This window comes from Pantherophis guttatus, chromosome 1 (genome assembly GCF_059756535.1).
Source record: "Pantherophis guttatus breed Tessera chromosome 1, ASM5975653v1, whole genome shotgun sequence".
In the NCBI taxonomy this organism is placed as follows: Eukaryota; Metazoa; Chordata; class Lepidosauria; order Squamata; family Colubridae; genus Pantherophis; species Pantherophis guttatus.
Window position 1 is genome coordinate 90,920,750 of NC_142063.1, and position 24,187 is coordinate 90,944,936.

Genomic DNA, 24,187 nt, shown 5'->3' on the forward strand with positions numbered 1-24,187 from the left:
TCTAAAATGGAAAAGAGAAAAATTCCAAGGAAATCACGTCACCTTTTTAAAGATCTGTGTGTACACATACTGCACGAGCACACAGATGTAGCATATGTTTCTTCTGGCTCTTAATCTTGACATGCTTTATGCAACTGCCGTTTTATTACAGATAGCTGCACTAGTTTCTTGTCTTTCATGATCCAGCAGTAGTTACTTTTTCAATAGTAAAGTACTATCACAGCCATTGCTAAAAGTAAATCTTGGGTATTTTATTGTTCCTGGGAAAGCACACAACTATTCCATCAGATAAATAATCTGGTTTATCCAACAGCCTGAGGAAGGTAAGTAACAGACCCACATTTTTTTAACCCTCCCTGCCCCAAAGTGATATTCCAGGAAGAGTGTTTCTAAACCTAGAAGTTTCTGAAAGGATACTTCTAACATTCATGCCAGAACAAAGAAATTTCTGAGATGGGAATGATTTGATATTCTCTGTGTAATGAAGAACAAAAGGCATCTTCTTCAATTGCAATAATTAGTTGAGTTAGGGAATACTTCAGATTGTTTGGTAAAATGTAAAGAGTCTTTCAGATTTTGTTTTAAAGTTTGTAATTATTTACAGTTTGCAACATGATGCACACAGTTTAAAAGAGCAACTGCTTTCCTGAGAGATTTCCCAAATGTTACTTTTGAAATTTAGCCTTTTTCTGTATTTTTAGCAATGAGAAAAGCTTTTCCTTTTGGCAGATAGAATTCCCCCAGCTGTGTCATTTCATGAGAGGTAGCAAAAGGCTACAACTCCATTGTGAGAGATTCTGTTTTTGGAATTCAGTTCTTTTAACTTTGTACATCTTGATGAGGAACTTTGCACCTTTTCTAGGTATTTGGGAAATAGAACCATAGTCATTTTTTTAAAAGAGTCATTTATTTATTTCAAAAGCATTATATGGCCACCCATCCTGAGCAGCTAACAACAACCAAACTAAACTAAACAATACAAGCATAAACACCCCCAAATTAAATCCCATCACACTATCCAAGGCACCATATCAACCTCAAATTGGCTGCATATATGCTGGCCTCAATTCACATCCTGGCCTACTCTGAGTGAAGAATCAGGCCTTCATGGCTTTCTGAGAGGCCAGAAGTGTAGGGGCCCTCTAAATTTTAGTGGGGAGGCTGTTCCACCACAATTCAAATGGTATCTTTCATGTGGACTAGATTCTTCGCACATTAGAATAATTTATCACTATTGAGGTGCTGCTCTTTTGAAATCAGCTAGTTCTACATAAAGAGTTAATATAGACCTATTTTGTTCAGTAATGCTAGTTCTTTTTATGTCTGTTCACTGCTAACATTCAGAACGGGACTTGTTCCATAATAATCATGCAATGTTACTCAGCTGCTTTCAGCCTGCCTTAATAGTCTTTATTATTTGTAATTGAGTGCTATTAAAGGATTCCTATTCTTATTGTATTTATTTTATTAATCTTCCATTACATTTTTAAAGCAGTCCAATTCTATAATGACTATTTCCAAATGCCTGCAAAAAAACAACCATTCCAAATGGAAAAAATATACAGGACCCGCCAAACACTCTAATCCAAGGCTTGGGGGGAACCCAAATTTTTAAGGCTATTTTAAACACGGAGTGCACACTAGATAAAACTCAAATGGGGGAAGGTACTGAAGAGGGCTGGTGTTATGACAGAGAAGCACAGTTCTTATGTCCCATTAGATTACTATTTCTTGGAGAAGACAGGAGCATGTCTACTATTTCTGATTATATCATCTGAGCAGGAACTACATAAATGCTGTGAAGAACTTGAGAGGTAATAGCAATACTTGAATTGCACACAGAGTCTACTAAAAACCAGTGCAGTTCATGAAGCAAAGGCGTTAGATGAGCACGACATGGCATGCCCCTAATTCTACGCCACTGCATTCTGTATTAGTTGCAGCTTCCTTGTAGTTTTCAAGAGTACCCCCAACACATTTGCTATAATACAATGTGTGAGTGCTGATCTGAAAGGCCGCCTAGTCCAGGTAGGGGCATAATTGGCATACAAGATGGACTTAAGCGAAAACCTCCATAGCCAAACTGCCACCTTGAGCAGTAACTATGAGTCCATGTAGACCCCCAAATTATGCACCAGTTCTGAAGGGGGCAGCGCAGCCCTGTCGTCATTCATTAAAGATGAATAATCCCGATCTCTGAGGGGTCCAAAACCCAATTAGTACTAGCTTTTGTCAAGGATGTGCTTGAACCTGTTCCTTCCAACAATCTCCAGCATTTCCCAAATAGTCTGGAATCAAGATGTACATTTAAGTATCATCTACATATTGATTATGACCACAAACCAATGAATGTCCTCACCCGATGCTAAATGTTAAACAGAAGAGGACAGAATTATGCCACACACTTGAGGCTTTGGACTTGATTTCTTGCCTCCTATCAAACCAACTGAACCCAACCATAGAGATAGTAAGTGAAAGAGTGTGACGTGTCTCCATTCCTAAATTGTGTGGGTAGACCAGGAGGATACCATGTCCAATGTTGTTGAAAACATCAGATAAATTATTGTTGCAATCTTCCTGTTCTGACTCCATCAAAAGTAGTTATTAACGAGCAACCTGAGCTGCTCACTGCTATATCCAAGCCTGAAATCTGACTGGAAGGGGTTCATATAAATCAGTTTCTACCAGGGTCTTCTTTAATCACAATCTAATCACCTTTTCAACTTTCCCTAAAAGGAAAGTTGGAAATGGGATGAAAATTATCCAGTACAACTTTGTTTCAGCAAAGCCTCTTGAGTGGACTCAACAACCCTTCCTCATGTCACCTTCTGGACAGCCTTAAACAATCAGGAGGAACATGGATATAATAAACTTGTAGTCACATTAGCCAATCCAAGGATCCTGTTTACTTCAGGAGTTATAGGCTCAAATTCATCTCAGCTACTCACAAAAGACCTTGCTTCAATCATTCATCAGGACTCACAAAGTCATAGTTCAGCTTCAAGTGAATCCTCATAACTTTATTTGGTGCTATTCTTCACAGTGACTCTGCAGATGGTCCTGTAATTCCTTCCTTCCCAGTAGGCTCATTTTAAAAAGGGGAATCTGGATGACTCTTTGTGGACATGATAAGAGTAAAAAAATAATGTTTTGCTATTCTTATTACCACAATGTGATTGCTCATATGGGATCCTATTTGTGCTCTGATTTGTTCTTCATCTTCCTCCAACAGAGTTCTAGGCACATCTCCAGGATCAGCAAACAATAAGAGGCCGTAGGGTAGCAATTAAGCCAAAGGCTCCCATTATAGAGAATGATCAAAAACTCAACTAAAATGCTCATCAGATCCTTAGGGAAAAAAATATCCAAGCGTCTTCTGGAAGCCAGCAGGGTTTATTGTCTGTGGTAGATTAATCTAATAGGTCCTATTTTCTTTCTGGAGGAGGCTGCACCAAAAACAAATTAAAAAACAAATTAAGGAGTTATCTGACCGTGGCAAAAGATTAATTGTAACATCCTCAAGAGCCAAATGTACATTGCCCTGAAATAAAAACCAGTTTTTGTGTATGATGTCTGGCATATGTCAAGCTCTCAATTATGGGGTTGGCTCCATGGTTACCATGGTAGATGTCAATTCTTGAGCTGACCCAGCCTCAACCTCATCTAGGGGGAGATTGAAGTCCCCAAGAACAACAAGGCTTGGGGTTTCCATACCAAACTGGGCAGGGGTGGGTTCTACTTACCTTTACTACTGGTTCTCAACGGGGCCGCGCTTTGCTCGCTTTGCTCGTGCATGCGCGCTCTCTTCTGCGCACGCGCAGAAGCGTTTTGATGACATCAGGGTGGGTGGGAGGAATCTCCCTCCGGTTTTACTACCAGTTCTATAGAACCTGTCCAAACCGGGGGCAACCCACCACTGAAACTGGGGATGAAATGTACCCGGTCAAGCAGGGATGTTACCACACAGCAGGGAAGCTAGTATAATAGCAACAATTCCAAGTGCTCTCTACAGCTGAGCTTTAACCAGAGCATCTCACATTCAGTTACCTGCAAAACAACACCTCTAAAAGTCCATGCAACCTCCTTAATAACAACTGACATTGCATCCTCTTTCCCTGGAAGCACAGCTAGTATTAGACTCAAAATACAGATGGACATAACTGCGAGCAGGGCAATCTCCCTCCAAGCTTACCAGGTCTCAACTGACAAACTTTAAAAAAAAATAAAAATGAATAAAAAATAAAAAAATAATTAAAAATAAATACATAAATTAAGAAGAAAACCAAAAACTCAAAGGGCAGGCTTGATGGACCACAATGTCTTTTTCTACTGTCAGTTTTCTATGTTTCTATGTCTCAGTGATGCACATCAGCTTGGTGGCTATTCATCCAAAGTAGAAAGTCTTGCTACATATCAACCTGGTTCTCTGAGTAATTCTTCCATTACCAAATTGTTTCTGCTAGAATTTTTTTAAAATATTGACCTATAATCTGCCTTTCTATAACTGGAATCTATTATTTTGCCTCCTGTTCTATGAAAAGATGGAAAAGATGTTTTAAATCTTTCTAACAGCATTTTAGGATTTAGAAGTCCTTCACTCATTCTCCTCTGGTCAAGTGTACATATTAACAATTGCTTCAGTCTCCCTTCATATGACTAGCTCACTGATTCTTCCACCTTTATCTTCTTGGAACCAGTTTGTCTGAATTTAAAGTATGATACTTAAAACTGAACACAAAACCCAAGTTGCAGTCTGATCAGTATAGAATAAAATGGAATTCTCTATAATAAAATAATCCCTAATAATTGACTTATATATTTCTTATGCAGAGCGCCAGTATTGGGGTTCTGATCTTGAGCTCCCTACTATGGACTTTGAAGAGGTATTGCACAGTGATGAAAGTGCATACAAGTGGTTGGTTGCCCTTAAAAAGGTGGGAATTGTGCTTCTAACAGGAGCTGCTATCAAACAGGGAGAAATTCTGAAGCTTGGGCAGCGCATTGGATTCCTTCGCCTCACATTTTATGGGTAAGTTGTTACATTTTCAAAACCATGTGGCTTTGTCTGCCATGGCTAACATTTTCTTCACATTTTTGGTATTACTAGTACCAGGAAAGATCCTAGTAGTGTTAAAGGCATTTCAGTCGGTCCAGAGACAGCTTCAATATTCAATATTCAGGTATAACACAAACCATGGTTTAACCTTACAACAGCCAGACAGATAAGAATCCTATATTGCTCTGCCTCTTCCAGGACAACTATTAAGAAAAATTTGGAAATTATTTTTAGGAAGTCCGTTTTAATTAATGGCAATTTAACACTTTTGATTTGGGGGGGGGATGATAAATTTGATTTTTTTTGGAAACAAGGCAACTTCATATCATGATTTATCCTACCATTGCCACCAGCAGAATTTTGAGATGACATGATAAACTCTGATTAATCTTTATTAGACATTTTTAATATCCTCACAGCCAACCCAGGGAAAAAAGCAGAGAACAGACCTTCCTTATCTGAACTATGACTAACATATCTGAGCTGTAGTAATCCAGATAACTAGTAGATGATAGCAAAACTATGTTTATTTTCATTTATTAATTGGATTTTGGTGTTTTAAGCCTACAAACAGGCTTATAGTTTATTTTTGTCTTGTTTTAGATATGAAACAGCAGGAAATTGTACCTCTGTTTCTTGGCACTTTGCCCTTGAAATTTAGCAATATAATTTTGGGAGATCCAGGAACCATACAAAAAGTATTTTATCAGTCACATAAAATTTGCAGACTGCTGCACATGATGTAAAGTAAATCATGGTGTTACCATTTCAGATGAACCAGTCTACAATTAAAAACAAATGTACTTTAATTATAGTAAGGTCTGCTTTCTCCCAGTATGTGCATATTGGCACACTAGCTAGTGGTGATAAGAGACCCTGTGGATTATTAATAAAATTTGTATCTCCATTGAAGAAATTAAATCCATCATTTAAGCTCTCCACCTGCAATAATGGTATTAGACTTCAGAAGTCTAACTCTGTGTAAAACTGATTATATACCTCTGTTCAGGGCCATCGATTTCCCAGCCTGGTGTCTTATTTTGCCCATCCTATGTTTCAACTTTTTTCTTTTGTTAGTCTTAAAGCAGCCTGTAGACATCTGTTCAGAATTTGTTGCTATGGTTAATATGGGTTACAGGAAGCTTCATTTTAAATGCTGATAATATCCTTCAGAAATGTGACTGTTTAATTCAAATGTGCAGTAGAAATATATTTTCCAGTTTGTTGAGAAATAGGTTTATGCAGGAACACTTTTTATCACAGTCACAGTCACGAGCATGTTTAACTCTCTCAGCAGAAAGAGTCTTGTAGAAATGCCGAGAATATTTTGTGTGACTTTTATTGTCATTTAAATTTTTATTTATTTATTAAATTTATGAGCCACCCATCTTACCACATAGTAAACTCTGGGAGGCTTACAATATTAAAATGATTATACTTTTTTTCAGTTTCTACAACTTCTGAGGTGTCTTCTGAGTTAGGCAATCTTGAAACGTTGGCTTCTGTGATACAATTATCATATCTGACTGCCAAAATCCAGATTATTATTATTAGATTTTTAGTCTACCTTTTCTTCTACATAATTTAAGGTGGCAAACAGACCTCCTGCCTCTTAATATCCCTACAACAATCCTGTGTGGTAGGTTGGGCTAAGAGTGAGTGACTGACCCAAAGTTACCCAGCTAGTTTTCATGCCAAAGGGAGGCCTAGAATTCACTGTCTCCTAGTTTATAAAACAGCAATTTAGTCACTTTTAGATTACTAAGCCAGCACTTAGCCACTTTTATATTACTAGGAGATGGCAACAAAGAGAAAACTCTATTTAGTGAAACCAAGTGGTCATCTGAATATTTGTTATCCAAATAATAGTAGTTTTATCTGTTTATTTAAAAATACACATTAGCTGTGTCTGTTTGTCATTTTAGTAATGTCTCCAAAATCTGCATGTCTAGAGTAGACTCTCACATTATAAGAAAAGGACAACATGAAAATTATTTAGGGAATATCTATACAGGCTAGCAGATCCCCAGTATTTCCAATGCCTCACTTGAGCATTATTGTAACAATGCATTTAACGATCTGCTGAAAAGCCACAAAACCCAGTATATTGAAAGGCTTCCAGCCAATAAGAACTATTAATATTCCCCCCCACCCCCCGTTGTTTTAGATAATATCGGTTGGTCTTGTTAGAAACCAAAAATTCTCCACTTCTTTTTCCTCTGTCTGAAGCTATAAAAAACAAACAGGAGAAAGTGATTACATATACACATTCCAAACCTTGACTAGAAGATTTACATTCCTTTCAGATTAGAACACAAAAGCGACAATTATTCACATATACCCCAGCCATGTTTTTATGCAAGGTGATATGGAAGCTCCATTTGCGTACTCAGCATTGGCTTAGCCAGTCTTACTCAGATTGGCACTCTGCACAGGCAATTCCCAGACAATACAGATATTAATAATCCAAGGTTGGAAATGACAGTCTCCTACTTATGAACTTCCAAGTTACAAACATTTGTAACTCCAACCTAGAAGGTCCTGGAAGGTAGAAAAAGGCAGCAAAGGCTTCATTTATGGCACACTGGAAGTCTATAGTCAAGAAAGCTGGAAATGACCCATTACCAGGGTGCAGGCCCATCGACTGAGCAGAGTCTGAAAGAGGTCCAAAGCCCCTCTTTGCGGGATGGGAAAAAGTCACCAGGTTGGGGAGGTGTTTGCTCCGCTTGAGTGCTGCCCCAGGAAGAGGCTCGATAGCAAGGAGAAGAGGGGGAAAAAATCAAGCCACCAGGCAGACAAAGAGGCTTGTGTCTGCACAAGAATGACTTAGACTTAGAATAACTTTATTATCACTTTGAATGTATACCGAGCAGCATACATTTAAATCAAAGTTTGTTGCATTACAGCTCTCAAAGGGTCACCATCTCCAATATACACTACATAAACATGACAGTAGGTAGGTACGTAGGTAGGTGGGTGGGTGGGTGGGTGGGTGGATGGATAGATAGATAGATAGATAGATAGATAGATAGATAGATAGATGATAGATAGATAGATAGATAGATAGATAGATAGATAGATAGATAGATAGATAGATAGAAAAAAGATTATATCCATGTACCCACATATGTTATATGACACAGAGAAACAATACAGTCTAGTTTGGATGTATACATATACATGGCGAGAAAAATGAATCTTGCAAGTTTACCAGATGGATGGCATAAGAAACAAAGTTGTTACAGAATCTGAATCAGAATACTTCGAAAACTCCTCCCAGAGGGGAGCAACAGAAACAGACCATAAAGTGGGTGTGTAGGATCTCTAACAATGCTTTGAGCTCTAAGCACATAGCACTTATAAACAGTATGAATAACAGGACGCAAGCTTCCTATAATCTTCTTGGCTATCCTTACCACTCTCTGTATGGACTTTCTATCTGAGGCACTGCTACCACCAAACCAAATAGTGATGCAGTTTGTTAAAATGCTCTCAATCATGCCTCTGTAAAAAGTGGCCAGGACTGAAGGAGAAAGATGTGCTCTTCTCATCCGACACAGGAAATGCAGACGCTGGTTTGCACATTTCACTAAGGATGATGTGTGGAGAGACCAATTCAGATTGTTAGTTATCTGCACTCCCAGATATTTAATACTGTTAAGGGACCTGGGGCCAAGGATCTCTCGCCACTGGGAACGCCCACCAAATGCACCACCTTATTCTTGTGGAAAATGGCAAAGCAAAGGGTGGCCCATTGCTGTTCATACGGTCAAGTCCAACCAATGTACCTTAGTCCTCTGCCTATGGGTCACAAAGGATGGCAGCACCTGGTTATCTTGCCGATGGCTTTTCCCCAATGACAGTCCCCATGGAACAACTCTAGACCAGCCTCTAGAGCTGGTGGCCAAAGCTGCTGTGGATCAATGCAGGAAAGGACTTCTGGACCCAGAGCTGGTCTCCCTCCACTGGCTGGGAGGATGCACTCTTGGCCATCCGATATAAGCAAGGGGTGAGAAGAAGTCAAGGCATTGGTGCTTAGAGGGCATAAGGGTTAGGGTTAGTCCGCAATTGATCAGGTGGACAAGAAGAAATGTGACTTAAGTTATGTAAGGTAAGAACTGTACCATGCATTTTTAAAATATAGGCTTGGTTGAATTTATGAACCAAATGGACTTACAAACAATAACTGTTCATAAGAGGATTGTTTGTATGTTGTATGTTTGTATGTTGAGGTCTGGAAGAATATGTACATCCAAATTCACTCTAATGCTGAGAACTAATAACGTAGAGTTTTATCTCTCAGTTGTCATGTAGTTACTAATGGAGAGGAAAAGTAGTTGTGAATAATTGAAGGAAAATGACTACATCTTCATCCCTTAGGCATAAATGGTTTGTTATAAATAATAAAATTGTGGAGTTCTTGATGATGTCTGAGCAACAAGAACTCCACAATTAAACCCTGAGCTACAGATATTTTATTTTATTGGAACAATAAAAATTGGAAGTCAGAGCATTTCTGGAATCTACTCAGAAAAACACTCTCAAAAGTAGAGAATAAGTTAATATGTTCCAGCAGAAGACCATGGGCCCTGGATGTGCCATCTCATGTTGCATTTTCACCATGAAGTTAAAGGCCATTTTGAAATCGACTCTCGTTTTTTTCCTGATGATTTCAGAATAATCTCAAGTCTACTAACTTAAAAAACCATATTAAGCGAGACAAATAAACCGAGGGAGGGAGGGAGGGAAGGAAGGAAGGAAGGAAGGAAGGAAGGAAAAGTTTTTACTGTATTCTCCCTTGCATTTAGAGAAAAATATACTGTTTATTATATAATTCAATCCTGTCTGTCTGTCTGTCTCATTCATGCAACCCCCGTCCTCCAACACGCACACAGATAGACCAGGAATGGGTTCTAAAAATTTTTACTACCGGTTTTGTGGGCGTGGCTTATGTGGGCGTGGCTTGATGGTCATGTGACAATTCTTTAGGATTTAGTAGAGGTACTGGTCTACCAGGTTTTTAACTGCTTGCAGAGCTGTACCAGTCTACCCATTTATTTTTGCAGGCATTGGTCTACCCATTTATTTTTGCAGGCACTGGTCTACTTATGTATTTTCGCAGGCACCGGTCTATTCATTTGTTTTAGGAGGCACCGGTCTACCACCAAACTGCTTTTTACCACTGATCAGCTGTAGGGCGGCCCTTTGAAGCCCCACGGCAAGAGTTTAAACAGTTTTTTTCCTTATAGCCCATCATCTGGGACTCAGGAGGCAGCAAGAGATTGGGGGTGGGGGCAAATTAAAGGTAAGAATAACACGGGGGGGGCAGGGGGGCAGAACTGATTCGGTAACATCATATCATCACCGCTACCGGCTCAGCGGAACCGGGAGGAACCCACCACTGAGATAGAGGGAGAGAGAAAAACAATTATGGAATGGTTTAACTACTTGAGTTTGAGTTAATTGACTATGACCAACCAAGTTAAGCTGTACTGAAGTTCCCACAAAAGAGCAAGTTAATATTTGCTAAATAGAAGAGTTTGTTACGAGTTAAAAATAGCAAAGCAGTGGTTTGGAAAAATCATCTCTGCCAGTTGACTGTAATGGATAGTGAATATGTGATGAATTAAGCAGGCAATGTTTGGCAGAGGATTAACTCAGGGGGTGGGGAAGACAAGAGGAGCAAAATGCACTGAATGAAGTCTGTGTGCAACAGCATAAAATAAAACGACGTGAAAAGGGCTAAAATTAAAGTTTCAGGATGGGGGATGGTGAAGTTTTTTTAAACACCCCAGAAAACTATATCACACTGCACATCTCGTCCTTAGGTAGAATTGAAGTTTCAGTTGTATAATAATTACACAAGTTCATTTTCTTTAGGAAGAGGAAGTTACTGAGATATTTGTGTACCATGGCAATGTCGCAAGCCTCTAAAGATTGCATATAAACACCATGCTGTAATTTAGTATCTCTCATACCATCTTCAGTATGATGAGGCTCAGTATTTGGACCATGGACGACTTTCCCTACCAAATCCTGTCCAACCTTGAGTCATTCTTTTATTATGGATAAAGCGTAGTTGAAGATTGCATGCTTGTATAGTTTTTAACTGTGGCATACTGACTTTAGATCTAAAAGATTTGGTTTTAGTTATGCTACAATACATGACTAACTGCATAAGGTACATTAGGTGTTTGATCTGTCTGATGCCCAGTCCAAAAAGTTTGTATTTGTTCAGTTCAAACAGTTCGAACATCAAGGCCAATTGCTTCACCAGATTTCATATTTTAATTTTGTTTTCTAACTGGATCAGTATAAAAACATCTTTAAAATGCTCCCTCTCTTGATGTTCCTTCTGGGTTTTATTTTCCTCTTTCTCTTTTTAAATTTGCTTGGAGGTTTTCCATTTAGGAGTGCTTTGTGTGCTACTTGATGGGCTGCTGCGTTGTAGTGTCCCTTCCATTTTGCCTGGCTCATTGTCTGATTTTCTAATTGGGTTCCAAACTTTCCTGCTGTTAGAGTTCATATCTTTTTTTTTTCTCCATCAATTCCTGCTATTACCATAGTCATTGTATCGAAAGACACTGAAAGATAAAGGACAGCCAGGAGATTGCATTGTCTCCATTCAGTATATCATCAAGTATGACTAATCCTGACCCAGCCTGAAATCAGATTAAAAGGGGTTTAGATAATCTGCTTTCTCCAAGGCTCTTTGGAGTTACAGGTCAGCCCTCTTCTCAATGACTTTTCTTAAAAAAAGGTGTGGTTGGAAACTGGATGGAACGTGTCCAGTTTGGGTGAAGACAGGGTGACTTCATGAGGAGAGAATGGACCATTACCTCTTGAATCTCCCTTTCTCTCAAGGATGCATTTACTACCACCTGGAACCTACTCATGATTCCACCTTGAAAACTTTAACATGTATCTAACACACAGGTGATCACTCCAACAGACTGAGGGAGAACTTTTCTGACTTAATTACAGCTTTCTTGCAGTCTGAGAAAAGTGGATGAAGGAAGCAAAAGAAGCTCCTCTCATATCATTTCCCTTCTCTCCTCTTATTTGCTTACTGAGAAATTTAACAGAATAACAGAGTTGGAAGGGACCTTGTAGGTCATCTAGCCCAACCCCCCCACCACCCAAGCATGAGATCATTTCTGACAGATAGCAGTCCAGTCTCCTCTGGAAAGTTTCCAGTGATGAAGCTCCCACAACTTCTGAAGGCAAGCTGTTCCATTGGTTGATTGTTCACAGTGTCAGAAAATTTCACTTTATTTCTAGGTTGAATCTCTCCCTTGTTCAGTTTCCATCCATTATTCCTTATCTGGCTTTCAGGTGCTTTGGAAAATAAGTTGATCACCGTCATGTTTATACAGTGGCTTTATTATGTTGTTTTTGCTCCTGCGTCCTTCGAAGAATTTGGAGCTCACTCACATCGCATTTAATTTTACCTGTCTCAGATCACTGAGATTTGAGCCATCAGCCTAATTGTAAATGTGCTAGCTCCATAACATCCATTCTGTAATTCTGTTGTAACATAAATCTCCCTATGCAACATGGCCAGTGTCCTTTATTCATGATTTCTGAACACATGTCTGTTGGCAGGCGTTGCTATTGAGAAGAAGCTTCATGACTGCAACGTGCAATTTTATTGCTTTTAAAAGTGTCTTGCAAGCATTCTACCTTTGGTCTGATTTTGTATCTGTGTGCATGAGTCAAGATGCAAGCAATCATGTTCTCATTCTTTCCCTTGATTGGACTTTTAGTGGAATCGTTCCATCAAGGATGACTGTGGAAAACACACTGATGTATATGACTACAGTAGTACTCATTACACAGCGATACTTTGAGATTACAGCATTTCAGTCTCGAAAAGTTTCATATTCACTTTATTTGAAATTTCAGAAATTTTGCTTTGCGAAGAAGATGGCTAGTTTTAAGGAAAAAAAGACAAGTACTTATCAACATGTACAAAATCTTTTCTGTATCTAATTCAGCACAATATTTCTGCACAGAGCTGAAATCTGTATTGGACGATCCTAAGCATTATTTTGCTAGCATGTGACATTAAGGATATTGCATAGTAGTTTGCACACTCCATCACATCACATTACTATATTCCAGTATATAGATTGACATCGTCCCATCTGTACCATTCTCCAAATTTATTTGGCATATCCTCATAAAAATGTTTATTAGTTTTTTATTTTTATTTTTTTGGCGCTTGTCATATTTTTGTGGCCTGTAGCCTTCTGATTTGGTAATGTGTCGATCTGACTTCATCTTCTAGTATTAGAATTTCTTGTAAAGAGGGAATATTTTCTAAAGTATGCTGGATATTGACAAATATACTGTACAGTATTTCAGTATATTTCTTTCATCTTTTTGGATTTGCTTGGAATTGGTTATTATCTGTCCATTGGCATCCTTTAGCATGCCAATTCGAGGTTGGAATCTCCTTCAGCGTTCAGAAAAGAAAAACAAATAGACTGTTATAGTCATTAGCAATGCAAAGCATTGCCAGTTAATTGTTTACATGGATGAATACAAATAAGAACTCAAGGGGTATTATTTTTCAGGAAAGGGAATTTCAGATCTGAACATTCCTTTCCAGATGTGTTACTAGTTGCTTTTCCCCTAAAGGAAAGAGCAATTTTGCAGGAAGAAGGAGGAAGAAGAGGAGGAGGAGGAAAATTCAAAGCCCACTTTTCTCTGTTCCCTATCACCTGTGATTGCGATCATTATTCTCCCATCTCAAACAATTATTAGCTGCATTTTTAAAGTTTAATAAATGTTATTAATAAAATGATAACAATGGTGAGATATTGATAATTTAATGTGGATGTTAATTTTGGGATTATTCGGTTTTTGGATCTGTATAATTTGCATCTAGATATTTACAGGTAGATTATTATAGTTTTGTTTTTCATTTCTTGTTCATTATAAAGGCCTACTTGGCAAGTGCAAGACAAATTGGATGCCAACAACGTGGCCTACACAACTGAGAAGCTAAGTTTTCATACCGATTACCCTGTTCTACAATTTCCACCAGGGGTAAGAGAATTTTTTTTAAAAAAGGCAGTAAAATGGGTGCCAATAGCAGAGTAATAGAAATGTTTTGATTAGCCGTGTTTTATGTTGTACGAGAGCCAGTTTGGTATAATGGTTAAAGACACCAGAGTAGAAACTGGGAGCCCATGAGTTTTATTCAGGGAAGATCAACATAAAAATAGTGTTTTTTAAAGAACATTTAAAACACACCATCATTGGCAGAACTTCCCATAGGACCCAGTTTACAACTGTGTCATGAACAGTAGAGCCTCTCCTGAAACTCTTGAATGTTTATATATATAATGGTATTATTTGAGTTAATCGGATTCCAAATTGTTTAGAGATTTGTTAATAAACACTAATATCTTGAAGCTGGCTCATTAACACAGTAGAACTCAGACATGCTTAATCATCTTGCTAGTGTTTTCTGAACTAATTGCAGCGCTGAACTATTCCCAAGTTCACAAAGCACATCATAATAATCCAATTTTGAAACTCTTATTGAAGGAAATCTAATAGTCAAACTCTCCAAGTTCAAAAACAGACAACTGATTTATGAAATGCAGATAGTAATAGGTAACTGTGCTTCTAGTAAAGCGAACAGATTCAGGCTGCATTAACAGAGGGATAGAATCAAGATCACGTGAAGTGTTAATACCACTTTATGATGCCTTGGTAATACCACACTTGGAATACTGCATCCAGCTTTGGTCACCACAATGTAAAAAAGATGTTGAGACTCTAGAAAGAGTGCAGAGAAGAGCAGCATAGATGATTAGGGGATTGATATAAAGAACAGTTGCTGGAATTAGATATGTCTAGTTTAATGAAAAGAGGGACTAGGAGTGACATGATAGCAGTGTTCCAATATCTCAGCGGTTACCACAAAGAAGAGGGAGTCAGCCTATTCTCCAAAGCACCTGAAGACAGGCAAGAAGCAATGGATGGAAACTAATCAAGGAGAGAAGCAACCTAGAACTAAGAAGAAATTTTGACAGAATAATTAATTTGTAGAACAACTTGCCTCCAGAAGTTGTGAATGCTCCAACACTGGAAGTTTTTAAGAAGACATTGGACAACCATTTGTCTGAAATGGTATAGGGTTTCCTATACCAGGGAATTGGACTAGAAGACTTCCAAGGTCCCTTCCAATTCGTTCTTATTTTGTAAATTATGTAAATTCTGAAAAGTACAACCCACTGAAAACAAATAGTTCTTGATTTGGGAGCCATTGGTTCACAGGATTTCACTACAAGTTATTGGTCATCATCCAGTTCACTCCTGGGCTCAAATGCTTCTCTTGATAGTAGATAACCTCTTCTGATTTAAATGATATCTTGCTCTTAGCTCCCTAATTTCGGTACAAATAGCTTCAGTTAAAATTTTAAATAGCACTGGTGATACAATAACATTTAGTACCAGATCTTACTTCCAGATGTACTTTTGATTCTGCCCGTTCATAAAATGTATTATTTGCTACTCCTGAGATAAGCAACCTTGTACTCATTCAGACATTTTACAATACAACAGCTGCAATATTTTGCAGTTCACCATAGTCATAGGGCTGATGAGGCCAAAACATCTGGAGAACACTATACTGTATTGTTTAAGGTTAGTATTTCTCAATTCCATTTTAATCAGCTCAGGTGAAGTCACAGATGCACAGAGTTTGTAATATTGTGCTATTTATTGTGTTATTTATGTCAGATATCATGAATTTTTAGCTGACAAACTTATTCATGTATTGTATAAGAGTGGAAAATAAATAGAGCTCTGTAACATTGCATTAAGGAGATTCTAAAGCAATGCAAAGTTAACATCATTTAAGTCTCCTAATAGAAAACAGTGAAATCTGAAAAGGGTTCTACAGTAGAACTTCTACCTACCACATACAGCAGTCAAAGCCCTTATTCAGTATAATCATTCTATTTAAATTTATAAGAAGTTCCAAAATGGTGCAAATTGGCCTTTGTGAATATCAATTCTGGTGAGGTTTACACTGATTCCAAGTTATTTTCTACATAATCACTTTTAAATCAACCATGTATTAAATTATGTTCAGGCCACAGCTTCATCTGTTGCTGTAATAACTATACAGTGTATTGCAGAGAAATGCTTAGAATTTCTCAGATGGATTCATGGGAGAAAACCCATGATGTTTCAGTGGAGAAAATGTATACGTATTTCGGTTTAGTATTTTAATAACCTACTGAACTTCTAACACTGCCCATATTTCTGCCATTCTTGCTGCATTTGCAAAGATGAGGAGATTAATGTGGTCTGTGTGTTGCTATAGGAAATTTTTACTCAAGGCCTTCAAACAATCTGTGGTATCATACTTTTGATGAATTAAGCAGATCGTGTGCTACTAAATAGATGCCAGTCCCCCCCACCCCCCAGATTTGGGAGTTACCTTGAAAATTCATTTAGAGGTTGTACAAGTACATATGGTATGGCAATCAAGAGGAAGTTTTCAAATGGGAAAGAAAAGAAAGTTCATATTCTAATTTATGCCAAGAATCACATCAAAATATTACTTTCAAATGCTTGTAAGAATTTTTTAAAACATAGTTTTAAACAAAAAGTTTTGCGAGCAATCTTTACAGTCCCTGTATGTTTCTAGGTTTGGGATTTTTAAAGAATTAAACCATGTCATGTTATATAGTAAGGAAACTTCTAAAGACATTGATTATATAAAACATAAGTGTAGAGCATAATGTTGAACTTATAATAATAACCTGTTATTAATTTGTTACAGATTCAGTTTCTGCATTGTATAAAACAAACTTCTACTGGAGGGGAGAGTGAAGTTGTGGATGGATTTCATGTAGCCAATAAATTTAAGGAGCAAAATCCTTATGCCTTCAAAATCTTGACCTCTACATTTGTAGATTTCACAGACACTGGAGTTGATTACTGCGATTTTGCCATGCAAGCCAAACAAAGAATTATAGAGTAGGTAACATTGAATTATATGATATATTTTTATCTGATGCTGTCTTATTCCTGAATTGCAAGCAAAAGTATCTTTTTGCTTTATTTATTTAGCACATTTATATGGCCATCTATCTCACTGGTGAAACCCTGAGCAGTCAGTTTTATTGAACAAAATAAAAAGTGTTAAGGCTATGCCTGCCACCTTGTGGACAGGAATACAAATCAACTTTTTAAAAATGTGTGTACTGTTCATATTATCATATTGAGAGAGAGATGATGGATATATATATAGCCACATTCATATAATATATACATATGTACGTACGTACGTATGTACATATGTATGTATCTATATATTATATATATATATAGAATTATGTGATAAGATATGATATTACATTTACATTACATTACATTGTTATATTATCAGGGGTGTGAAACTCGTGGGCCATAGGCCGGATGCATTACACACTGGCCACGCTCACCCCTGTTTTAGCGAAGGGGAAAGTCGCAGTATGTCATGTGACAACAATGTGATGACGCGAGTTTGACATTATATTACATCATTGCATTTTTGAAATTTATCTGCATGTAATAAAAGCATTAAGTACTGCTGGCTGGAGGAAGCTTTATAATGGGCAAATGGTTGGTTTAATTTCTCCTACATTCATTTTATAGGATGTTTTTTACAGTTAAGACACTTTCCGTATTAAAAGAGGTGATAGCAATCCAACGCCACAGATAGTTGTATAAACCATGATGAAGCCTCAAAATTTAAAAGCAAAACACTTGTCTCTGACAGGATGAACTAAATCTGTCTAGTTTTGCTTTCGTGTTTAACTTTTCTCTAATTTCAAATTTATAAAGAAATTTTGGGAAACTTAATAGCTTTATTAAAACAAACCAGTCAGGTTCTCAATTATTTATCATATGGTAGTTAATTCATTGTAAGTTTCATAGTTTATTCATTATAAGGTTTATAACTCTAACCTATTTAAAATACCAGTGAATGAAGAATGGTGTAACATAAAACTGTTGAAAAATTTGAGGATAACCTGAATTGTTCTCTCATTTCTCAACAGTGTAGATGAAAAGGGCCAAGTGGTTCGTATCAATTTTAACAATGCAACCAGAGATACAATATTTGACATACCTGCTGAAAAAGTAAAGCCATTTTATGCTGCTCTCAAGGACTATGTTGGTCTCCTAAATAGCACGGATTATAAATATTCATACAAAATGAAGCCAGGTAGGCCTGGATGAAATGGTAATCAGTTTTTTTCCCAGTTGATTTAAAAGTCTCTTTCAGTTGAAATAGGAAGAAATATACAAAAACTCCTTCAGAAAATTCTCCAACTATTGAGGGTAGGTTTTTCAATTACAAGGAGGGCTCCAGGCAAAACATGTTCTGTTGTAAAAATTTGTATCCCATGTCACTCTTTCATTAATTAATTAATTTTTCATTAGCCAGAATAATAAAATTCCTTATTTGCTTATCTACTGAGATTCTCAATCATTCTGGTCATGGTTGTCCCAAAGAACTAAAGAAGTTTCTTGGATGAGAAGCCAAATGCTTTCAAAGAAAAAAAAAAGAAAAAGAAAATCCAGGTGCTTTCTGGAAAAAGCAGCTTTGGGACTTCTTTTTTACTTTGTTGCCAATTCTCCCCAGCTTTTGGGGGAGAGCCAGGGAAGGGAATGCGCAGAGGAAGTAGTCTGCCTTCAGAAGTTATGGGAGCTTCACCGCTGGAAGCTTTCAAGAAGAGACTGGACTGCCATCTGTCAGAAATGGTGTAGGGTCTCCTATTTGTGTGGGGGGTTGGACTAGATGACCTACAAAGTCCCTTCCAACTCTCTGTTATTTTGTTATATAAATCTCTTCTTTTTACCTATGTATCACATGCAGTGCTCATTTTTCTTAAAATGCATTCTGAAGTGATAGTGGAGATAGATGGACACACGTATATACAAATGCACCTGAAGCAGATTTCTCCTAATATTTGCCTATTAAGTGCATTTGGCAGTGCCAAGCTGCTACTTTGGTTGAAAATTATTAGTACTTCAGTATTTTGCACCTGTGTCAGAAGCACCAAGGTGCTTCCTGCTTGAAAGAATTAACCGGTGACATCACTGTTGCCCTGAGAATGCCAGCCGGGGGCTCCTTTCATATCCCCAGGAGGAGCTGGAGTGAAGGACAGGAGCTCAACCCCGTCCCATGGCAACTCTCAGGTCTCAAACGTGAGCTTGTTAACCTCCTCCCCAGCAGCCCAACCGTTCAAGCCACTATGCTCCTAATACTTCAGTAAATGCTCATGAGAGAACTTGAATGCTATAGGCCAGCAGCCCCCAACGTTTTGGGCATCAAGGACCAGTTCCGTGGAGAGGTTTTTCTGCAGACCAGAGGGGGCGTTTTTTCTGCATCCCGTGTTGTTTGCGTGACCCGGTTTCTGGCATGCATGGACCGGTGCTGGCCTATAGACCGGGGATTGGGGATCCCTGCTATAGGCTACACTGAGAAGTTAGAAAAAAATCTCAGAAGAAAGCAGTGACAAACTGCTTTTATTTATTTTGAAAAAATTGCCAAGAAAACTGCATACCAGTGCAATCATCAGATGTTAAGCTGTACTTAGGGAATTACTGGCTTCAGTAGTTCTAAATATTGTATCAGTAAGCCTTTCTGTTCCATCATGTCCCTAATTAGTATAGATGTATTTACCACAGATTTTATGTTAAAATAATTCTTTGCCTTCTTTCTAGGTGACGTAGTGGTATTTGATAATTGGCGTTTACTTCATGGTCGACAGAGTTACCAGGCAGGAGCAGAAATATCCCGTCATCTTGAAGGAGCCTACGCAGACTGGGATGTAGTAATGTCAAGGCTCCGAATCTTACAAAAGAATGTTCTGGGGAGACAATGCCTTTGAAGCTTGGACTAAGGAGAACTCTTAAACTTTGCTGGGATTGGATGTTTTTTCCATAAAGGAAAGTGAACTTGATATATTTCCAGTTTATTCAGGGCGTTCCGGAATAAGCTAGGTGTTGCCTATCCTGTTGAATATGTACAGTTGCAAGAAAAAGTATGTGAACCCCTTGGGATTACGTGGAGTTTTGCATGAATTGGTCATAAAATGTGCTCTGAACTTCATCTAAGTCACAACAATAGAAAAACACAGTCTGCTTAAAATAATACTACACAAACATTAGATGTTGCCATGGTTTAATTGAACATAACATGTAAACATTCTCAGTGCAGGAAGGAAAAAGTATGTGAGCCCCTAGCCTAATGACTTCTCCAAGAGCTAATTGGAGCCAGGAGTGAGCCAACCTTGACTACAATCAGTGTGATGATATTGGATGTGTTGCTGACAGCTGTCCTGCCCTTTAAAAACACACACCTGTTTTGGGTTTACTGATTTCAAGAAGCACTGTCTGATGTGAACCATGCCTCGCAGAAAAGAGCTCTCAGAAGACCTATGATCAAGAATTGTTGACGTGCATGAAGCTGGAAAGGGTTACAAAAATATCTCCAAAAGCCTTGATGTTCATGTGTCCACGGTAAGACAGACTGTCTACAAATGGAGAAAGTTTAGCACTATTGCTACTCTCCCTAGGCATGGTCATCCTGTAAAAATGACTGCAAGAGCACAGCGCAGAATGCTTCATGAGGTAAAGAAGAATCCTAGAGTGTCAGCTAAAGACCTACAGAAATCTCTGGCACATGCTAACATTTTTGTTGACACATCTACAATAAGGAAAACATTAAACAAGAATGGAGTACATGGGAGGACACCACAGAGGAAGCCATTGCTGTCCCCAAAAAAATATTGCAGCACGTTTGAAGTTTGCAAAAGAGCACCTGGATGTTCCACAGCACTACTGGCAAAATATACTGTGGACAGATGAAACCAAAATTGAGTTGTTTGGGAAGAACACACAACACTATGTGTGGAGAAAAAAAGGCACAGCACACCAACATCAAAACCTCATCCCCACTGTAAAACATGGCAGAGGGAGCATCATGGTTTGGGGCTGCTTTGCTGCCTCAGGGCCTGGACGGATTGTTGTCATTGATGGGAAAATGAATTCCAGAGTTTATCAAGACATTTTTCAGGAAAACGTATGACCATCTGTCCGCCAACTGAAGCTCTGCAGAGGATGGATGATGCAACAGGACAATGACCCAAAGCATACAAGTAATTCAACAAAAAAGGGCTTCAACAGCACAGAATACGCCTTCTGGAGTGGCCCAGTCAGAGTCCTGACCTCAACCCGATTGAAATGTTGTGGCATGACCTTAAGAGAGTGATTCACACCAGACATCCCAAGAATATTGCTACACTGAAACAGTTTTGTGAAGAGGAGTGGTCCAAAATTACTCCAGATCGTTGTGCAGGACTGATCTGCAACTACAGGAAACGTTTGGTTGAGTTATTAAGTCTAAAGGTTCACATACTTTTTCCTCCCTGCACTGTGAATGTTTACATGTTATGTTCAATTAAACCATGGCAACATCTAATGTTTGTGTAGTATTATTTTAAGCAGACTGTGTTTTTCTATTGTTGTGACTTAGATGAAGTTCAGAGCACCTTTATTGACCAATTCATGCAAAACTCCACGTAATCCCAAGGGGTTCACATAATTTTTCTTGCAACTGTAGATGATCTCTTAAACAAGGAATAACAAAGGGTTCTTAGAGGTAGTCCTCAACTTATGTCTGATTGCTTAGTAATCATTCAGTTATGTCACACACACAAAAAGTACTGATAACCTAGCTGCCCCCCCTCTTCCACATGTGATTATATTTTGGATGCTCAGCAACCTGCCCACATTTGCAGCTATTTGAAGCATTCTGCAGTCATGTGATCACAATTTACAATATTTTTTGCCAGGAACTGGTGCTTATCTCCAGATTGTAGCAAAAAGCATTCTTTGCAGATAGTTGGTTCACTTAACAACCTTGGCATTTGCTTAACGACTGTGATGGATTCACTTAATCATGGTGATTTGCTTAATGACCATTGTATAAAATGTAAAAATGAGTTGGTCATGTGATGACCTGCTTAACAACTGGCATGACTTATGACCATAGTTCAGGGCTTAATTACAATCATAGATTGAGGACTATTTGTACTATGAGAACACATAGTTTACCCTTTCTTGCTAATTAGTCTGGGCAACTTCCAAGTTTTCCAAAGAATATTGAAGAAGAGACTAACTAAAAAACAAGAATAGCATGGAATATTGAAAATTTTAACAAGATCTTGTCCATTTTGGAGGCATATGTATTAGTATTGAAGACAGCAAAGAAATCAGAGGTGGAATGGGAAGTTCTCTTTATGAATTGAGAAGTCCATTGCTATTAATCTTCTGAAAATCAGGTTATTTTCTTTTCATAGCCTTAAAAGTTAATAGTCTGTCTGATATTTTCTCCTGGACATTTTTGTGGTTTTTCACAAATGAATATAAACTGACTCATAGGCACAAACCAAAACAATAATTAACAAAAACAGGGATATTTGTTTTTAAATAGCAATATGTTGTCCTTATATTTGTGTGCCTTATGAACACCAACAGGGGATGCACCAACATGGGATGCAGTGGTGTATCCCATAATAATAATGCAGTGGTGGGCTGCTGCCGGTTCAGGCAAACCAGTAGTTCCAATCAGTGGCTGGGCCTGCCAAACCACCCTGGCGCTATCATGTCCTACATAATCACCGGTTTTTCGATGCCGCTCACATGCGCATGCTCACATTTTCAGTTCTGGGTGAACCGGTTGTTATAGTATGTGACGCCCACCTCTGGCTCAATGATTAGGACACTGCATCTTAGATGGTTAAAAATCTACAGCTCAGCAGTTCGAGACCCAAGTGCTGCAAGACAGAGTGAGCTCCCATCACTTGTCTCAGATCCTGCCAACCTAGCAGGTTGAACGCATGCACATGCAAGTAGATGAATGGGTAACCCATATAAGCCTGCAGGAAGATAGCAGTGTTCCATGTTTCACTGTACATTCTGTGCTGCGGTGTGATGGCATGCTGGCCACATAACCACAGTGCTGGCTCTTTGGCTTAAGAAAAGGAGATGAGTACTTCCCTCCCTAAAGTTGGTCACAACTACAGAGTAAAATCGATGGGGACACCTTTGCCTGTTTTATTGTTATGTACACCAACACATTTTCTTTTGCAAATGAGAAGTTAAAACTCATGTGAAACAAGCTAGGGAAATATTAAACATAATGATGTCTTGCTAAATGAATATATTCACCCAAAAATACATATCATGGAAATTATAATGAAATTAAGTGTATGCTTTTTACAACTCCTGAAATTTTATAACATGGTAACAAATTCTTGGAAGAATCAAACCACTGTGCACAACATACTGAGTTTAGCACAATGTATGAATTATTTTAATTCTGGTTCTTTCTAATGATATCTATCGTATGAAATGGAATACTGCCTTAACTATTTTTCAAAAGTGACTTAAAAGAACTAAGATGAATTTCTTTTACACAAGAGTAGATCTTAGATAATAGTAAAGAGTCTCCAGTGCATACTGTTGCTGTGATTAATTTTTATGGTGCTTTTTTTTTCTTTTGACTTGCAGCAAAGAAGTTGCAAGTGGGAATGTCTTAACTTTTTATTGAACTGTCATTTATTCCCCCAATTCAGTTAAATGTATTGTTTTGACCATTGGTTGTAACAAATAAGATCAAACCTGCACAAAATATTAATAAAAACATTAAAATGTGCAAAAATCAGTAAAAAAAAAATCAAAGCAGTATTATTGTGGCAAATACAGTATTAGCCTTAGGAACTTTTGATAAAATATTATCTCTGTTTAGCAGCAGCTCATGCAAACCTTACTAATTTCTGTAGCACTCTATTTAAATCTAAATTCATTAGGAATGCAATTTTATATGGATCAGGCCTAAATAATTTTCTTATCAAGAAGGCATCCTGAAGTTTTCCAGGTGCTGAAGGAGAATAGAGCAATACAATAAATAATCGATAAAAACTTCTATAATCTCTTTGAAGCAAGGGCAGAAGCACATATATGGAATATTGAGAAATCGGCCATCTCTAGCTGCGTCCACCTCAGATAATGTTCACATTAATTTCTGGTTTTATGACCTGCGTACCA

The 24,187-nt window shown here is 38.0% G+C and overlaps 1 protein-coding gene across 6 annotated transcripts in view; it reads left to right on the forward strand.

Annotated features, from left to right (window-relative positions):
- The window catches only part of BBOX1 (gamma-butyrobetaine hydroxylase 1), a 36,862-nt gene extending 13,046 nt beyond the window's left edge, over positions 1-23,816 (forward strand). For all 6 annotated transcript variants that reach the window (XM_034417227.3, XM_034417229.3, XM_087877790.1 and 3 more), the window contains 5 exons: positions 4,831-5,029; positions 14,005-14,110; positions 16,866-17,062; positions 18,127-18,293; positions 19,799-23,816. In XM_034417227.3, coding sequence (XP_034273118.2) covers positions 4,831-5,029; positions 14,005-14,110; positions 16,866-17,062; positions 18,127-18,293; positions 19,799-19,965 — 836 coding nt within the window. In that variant the 3' untranslated portion in view covers positions 19,966-23,816. The remainder of the gene's footprint in view (positions 1-4,830; positions 5,030-14,004; positions 14,111-16,865; positions 17,063-18,126; positions 18,294-19,798) is intronic.
- Positions 23,817-24,187: the final 371 nt, after the last annotated feature.